The 6,346-nt window shown below is 38.0% G+C and overlaps 1 protein-coding gene across 1 annotated transcript; it reads left to right on the top strand.

Annotated features, from left to right (window-relative positions):
• The first annotated feature begins 1,509 nt into the window (after positions 1–1,509).
• LOC143862844 (uncharacterized) lies at positions 1,510–5,808 on the top strand. Its single transcript, XM_077373824.1, has 2 exons — positions 1,510–3,916; positions 5,450–5,808. Exons 1-2 carry the CDS (start codon positions 1,510–1,512, stop codon positions 5,806–5,808), a joined length of 2,766 nt encoding a protein of 921 aa, XP_077229939.1.
• Positions 5,809–6,346: the final 538 nt, after the last annotated feature.

Here is a 6,346-nt window from a genome sequence, read left to right as displayed (position 1 = left end):
GATTTATGATTCGATTCCGATTTTCAGAACCTTAGATGGGCTTATAAGGGAATAGGCACCCTCCTCTTAATGGCTAGCTTTTGAGAGTGAGTTCTACCCGCATCCCAACAAGTGGTATCAAAGAACAGGCATGTAACCCCAGTGTGTGCCTCCGAGGGTGGAAAAGTCCCTCGGGGAAGATCGCGATAACCCCGGTATGCCTCCGAGGATGGTGAAATCCCTCGGGGAAGATCTCGTAGTTCCCACGTTGCATCCACATGGAGGGGATATATTGTCCATGATGCTTCTGCGTGGCGGGGGAGATTGTTGGGGTTCCATGCAAAAGCAAAGATCCCACATCGGTAAAGTGAAATTGAAGTGGATAGGCTTATAAGAGTATGGGCACCCTCTCCTTAACGGCTAGCTTTTGAGGATGAGTTCTATCCGTGTCCCAACATTTATCCATTTGCAAATTGTGAATGTATATGAGAACTTGCGTATTTGTGAGTCAAACGATATAGGCACCAAGTCGCTTCCGCACCCTGGCTGCCACGCATCCGTGTTCGAGGCGCGAAGGATGCCACCGAAGACCTTCCTTGTAAACTACGTCAACGACTTGAACGACGTGTTTATGGGACCAATAGTGTAGAAGAAAGTGGGGTTCTTATATGATGGATGCGCATATATGGAAAGTCTGAGTGAGGGGGGGGGGCTCCTAATAGACTAATAGTTAGATGCCTATTGGTATAATAAAGTCCCGTTGACTATAAGTTTAACACTATTTGAATTGGGACCCACTAGATCTAAGATTCTAATAGACTAAAATCCGGTCAAGGAAATACAAACGAATTTTGAACCATTGAACATTGAATCCAGTCCCACTATGCTTCATGAAAATACTGCAACAAAATACTGGAGTGCACCTCATATTATTGGATGACCAAAACAGTTCATTTGTTGGCCCCCGAATCCAACTAACTTTTCCCCAAGAAAAACATCTCCATAGGATAATCCTAACATTCAGATCTGCAGTGTTTTATAATGGATGGAAAAGTATTAGAAATCTATACAGATGGTATGGTTAATATCATCCTATGAAGACCTTTTTTTCCTATATAGCCTATTTATAAAGTCTGAGTCCGATAATTAAACGGCTTGGATCATCCAATAATGTGGACTCCACTGCATTTTTTGCTGCACTAGCATGTCCATACGGACAGGACACTTATGCAAGATATTTTTCCTTAAAAACAATGTTAAAAACAACACAGCGTGAGCTTAAGATGAGTTTATGTGGTCAGTAATAAAGAAAAAGCAGAAAAGTCTAACGGTTCTTACACACATAGAAAAATATGGGTGGGGGTCACATTTCCATGTTTTTTCAACAAAGGTTATATAGCTTATCTGATACAGGAACGGATGTTGAACACAATCATTCCCCTCTACGCACGGCATAGAAGGAGACCACTTCTTCAGTATAAATGTATATGTAATGTACACGAAAAATTAATTCAAAACAACACCACAACCATGGCCTTGGAGAAATCTCACTCCCTCTTCACTTTACTTTTCTGCCTCGTGATGCTTTCTTTCACATCAACAACGGCAAATTCAGGAGAAGCAGAGGCTCTCCTCTTATGGAAAGCCAGCCTCTTGAATCAAGCTCCTCTCAATTCCTGGTCACTTAACAAAGCGACCAATAAAAGCCCTTGCAATTGGACGGGAGTTGCATGCAACTATGAAGGAAGTGTCACAGAAATAAACCTTACAAATGTAGGTTTGCAAGGTAAGCTCGATAACTTCAAATTCTCTTACTTTCCAAGCCTCACTAATCTAGATCTTAGCAACAATGCACTCTTTGGAACAATTCCTTCCACCTTAGGAAACTTGACCAACCTCGCTACATTGTACCTCCATCACAATATTCTCTCTGGCCCCATCCCTAAGGAAATAGGAGATTTGAAAAATATGGTTCAATTGGACATGTCCTCTAACATTCTAACAGATTCCATTCCTTCTACATTAGGAGACTTGAACAAACTTGTCCTCTTGTACCTATTTAATAATAGTCTCTCTGGCCCCATTCCTAAAGAAATAGGAAATTTGAAAAATATGGTTGAGCTGCATCTAAGTGGGAACCTTCTAACAGGTCCAATTCCTCCTTCTTTGGGTGATCTTAAAAATCTTACTAGCCTACAGCTATGTCAAAATCATCTTTTGGGTTCACTACCTCAAGAAATACAAAGTCTAACAAATTTGGTCATACTCGATTTGGCGGAAAACCATCTTTCTGGCTATTTGCCACAACAGATTTTCGAAGGCAAGTTTCTTAAAAAATTTGTGATATTTAACAACCAACTTACTGGTCCCATCCCGAAAAGCTTGAGAAATTGCACGAGCTTAATCAGAGTTCGGCTCGAAGGAAACCAACTCACCGGAAATATGTCTGAAGACTTTGGAGTTTATCCAAATCTAACATACATTGATTTGAGCTACAACCGTTTGTTTGGTGAACTCTCTCCAAGTTGGGCAAAGAGTAAAAATTTGACAAGTTTAAAATTTTCTGGGAACTTAATTACTGGTAAAATACCGCAAGAGTTTGGGCAGTTGATTCAGCTAAGAGTACTCAACCTTTCTTTAAATTGTTTGGTAGGAGAGATTCCGCAGGAATTGGGGTGCTTGGCATCTTTGTTCAACATGATTTTATATGGTAACCAACTTTCTGGTCGAATACCATTGGAAATTGGAAAGCTGTCCAATCTGGAGCTTCTTGACCTATCAGCAAACAATCTTATTGGATCAATACCAGAACAACTTGGAGACTGCTCAAAATTGCATTCTTTGAATTTAAGTAGAAATCATTTGAATGGAAGCATTCCATTTCAAATTGGTAATCTTGCTGAGCTGCAAAATACTCTAGATCTTAGTGGTAACATGCTTAGTGGAGAAATATCTCCCCAACTAGGAAATTTACACATGTTGGAAATCTTAAATCTTTCCCACAATATGCTAACAGGTTCAATTCCATCTTCTCTAGAAGTTATGCTCAGCTTGACATCTGTTGATTTATCATACAATAATTTGGTGGGCAGTCTTCCTAATGGCAATGCCTTTCAAAAAGGGACATTTGTCGGCAACAAAGGTTTATGCGGCAAATCCCAAGATTTGCAACCGTGCAATTCCTCGCCAATACATAGTGGTGAACAAAAAAAGATACACAAAGCAATCATATTGATCATTCTTCCTCTTTTGAGTGCACTATTCCTCCTACTTCTAGTTTTTGCCATTTCATCAATTTATCACCGCAAAACGAAAATTGCAAAGGAAGAGAGAAATGAAATGAACAGATATCCATTTTTGATATGGAACTGGGATGGGTGCATTTCTTACGAAGATATCATCAATGCAACGGAGGACTTTGATGAAAAACACTGCATTGGGGAGGGTGGATATGGGAGAGTTTACAAAGCAGCTCTACAAACAGGTCAAGTAGTGGCTGTAAAGAAACTTCACAAATTAGAAGATGGCGAGCAAATTGATCAGAAAAGTTTCATAAATGAGGTACAAGCATTAACAGAAATCCGTCACCGCAATATTGTCAAGCTTTATGGGTTTTGTTCTCATCGTCGATGTATGTTTCTTGTTTATGAGTATATGGAAAGAGGAAATTTAGCTAATATCCTATACAACGAGGAAGGTGCAAGGGAGTTGAATTGGGTTAAGAGGGTGAATATTATTAAAACTGTGGCCCATTCTTTATCATACATGCACCATGATTGTGTCCCGCCGATAGTTCATCGAGATATCTCTAGCAACAATGTTTTATTGGATTCGGAATTTGAGCCTCATGTCTCAGATTTTGGTACCGCTAGACTTCTAAAGCCCGACTCATGCAATTGGACAGAACTTGCAGGCACTTTCGGATATGTTGCTCCAGGTTAGTCCCTCAAATACATTTACTTTGCCTAGTTTATTGTTGAACTATAATTGTTTTGAAAATTGCGTGTTATTTTGTTGTCATATTATTGAGCATATGCCAAAATGTTTCATGTGATTGGCCTTAACGTAGAGATGCACTATCCTAGTTCTTGGTCAGCCAAAAGAATTAACCATCTTGAATGGAAATTTTTCAATAGTCCTTTTAAGCAGATGACTGGTGACTAGGAATCAACCGAAAATTTTCGTGTTTAATTTCTTACTAAAAGACTTTATTTAGGGCGATTTTTGTAAAATTTTCCAACTTTAAAATGTTTCTTTAGCATATGGAGTGTTTAGATTTCTAATTTTCCACCAAAATATTAGATTTTTTTTTACTTGTGTAACTTTATTGTGCCTGATGGGTCCCCTTTTGTCGTCCGTCACCTGGCATTTTTTTGCCTGATGATGGGTTGCTAGCCAGCACTGACTTGATCCAACGGTCAGAAGAGCACCGAAGTAAAACCAAAGTCCAAACCTCTCTTGTCACGGTCTACTCATTTACCCGTTTGAATGCACCTTAAGCAAAGTATGTATTTGTAATATCCAAAAGGTTAAGGCGCTGTTAGGAATATGGAAAAAACCTTCCCTAAATATTGTCTTTTCAAATGTTTGGATACCTCATTTTCCATAGAAACTTTTTTCCATTGCCTCCTTCCTTTCGAGATAAAATGTTTTGCATAAAATTCGTCTTATGCCCATTTTATGGTGAAAGAAACACAGCCATATATTAAAAACAAAAAATTTCACATTCTCTTGGAAAAAATCATTCTTGCTGGACCATGGAAGTCTTTTTTCGATGGGATACTCTTTTCATGACATATCTATATAAACTTTTACCTAATTCCAAATGGACCGTCAGACTATTTTCATCAACTACCTAACGAGACCATTCTTCTTTCTAAGATCATGTTGTAATGTCTCATGTCGTGTTACTAATTAGGGTAAACCGGTGGTTCTTCCTGATGTAGCCTGTTTTAAGACAGCTTTAAAATTTTAAAAATAACATACTTATAATGAAAATGGTGAAAGGACTCGTTGCTGGGTTCATTTGTAATGACTTCGGGCATTGAAACATTAAGGTGAGGTATAACACATGACTGACTTAGGTGAGTTATGTTCAAAACAACCATATCTAACTTTCAAGCTATATGCATAAATTATTATTAATTAATATTTGCCAAATATTTGTCCTAGACCAGTGTATTTATAATAATAAAAATTCACTTAAAACATATAGGATTACTACTTAAAGAACCTATCTATGACGCTTTGAACGAATACAAACTGTTTGAATGCCTTCTATTTCTTTTTCATATAAATAAAATAGTTTTCCTCACTACATTGGTTCCAACAATATTAACATAAATGGGTTTTATTGCAGATGCACATATTTTTTTTAAATATTCAAAGAGGACCTAAGTTCATACGCAATTAAGGACATGTTTTAACATAGAAATTTTATGTCCTTTGATTTCCTTTTTTGTTTTGTCAGAGCTTGGTTACACAATGAGAGTCACCGAGAAATGCGATGTATATAGCTTTGGGGTTTTAGCACTTGAAGTGATAATAGGAACACATCCGGGAGATATCATCTCCTCCTTGCCATCATCTAAAAGTGGCCAAAATCTACAGCTAAAGGATTTGTTCGACCCAAGGCTCCCACATCCCGAAGACCAAGTTGGAAATGAAGTTATTCTAGCAGTATCAGTGGCACTCGCGTGCATAAATGCAAATCCACAAACTCGGCCAACCATGGAACACATCTCTCGGAAAATCTCTGCTGGAACGCCACATTTTCTAAAGCCATTCCACACAGTTGAATTGTCTCAACTGATGGAATTTCAACTGTAAATGGGTTGGGTCTCTTTTTTTCTGAAATGGGTTGCGTGACTTCACATACTCAGTTATATTTTATAGGTTTAATGTTTCAGATAGTTATCTTCACGGCATACGTGAGATTTCGTACGAGTTCTTCTTGTTACTTGTTCTTGGTTTTGTTTGATCTTTGTGTTTGGGCTGCGCCACTCTAACTAGGTATAAATTAAGAAAAGTCAATGGAATTCGGGTTCTTGTTAGGTCTTGTTATTTAATAAAAAATTTAAAGAATTGCATTTGGCAACCCGGATGCACTCGGCCCCTTTATCTGATTCTTGCATCGTTAGTTGGAAAAATGTGAAATTCATGAAAGGAAGGATACTCACTTCAACCACTTTCTCCACTTACATGTCAATGTTAGGCCAAAGTATGACGGTGGCAACACAAGAGGGGGTGAATTGCGTGTCTCAAAAAATTTTACCGTTTTTAAAACAACTATCCAATTTTAGCCCAAATTGAAGTTAGAAGATCAATTAACTAATTAAACCAAGAAAGATAAATCTAAGTTCAAGAA

Source organism: Tasmannia lanceolata, unplaced genomic scaffold (assembly GCF_043159265.1).
Source record: "Tasmannia lanceolata isolate RefF3 unplaced genomic scaffold, GAP_Taslan_0.1 ptg000003l, whole genome shotgun sequence".
NCBI classification, from domain to species: domain Eukaryota; kingdom Viridiplantae; phylum Streptophyta; class Magnoliopsida; order Canellales; family Winteraceae; genus Tasmannia; species Tasmannia lanceolata.
Note: the sequence above shows the minus strand (reverse complement) of the source record. Positions and strands in the feature narration are given on the sequence as shown.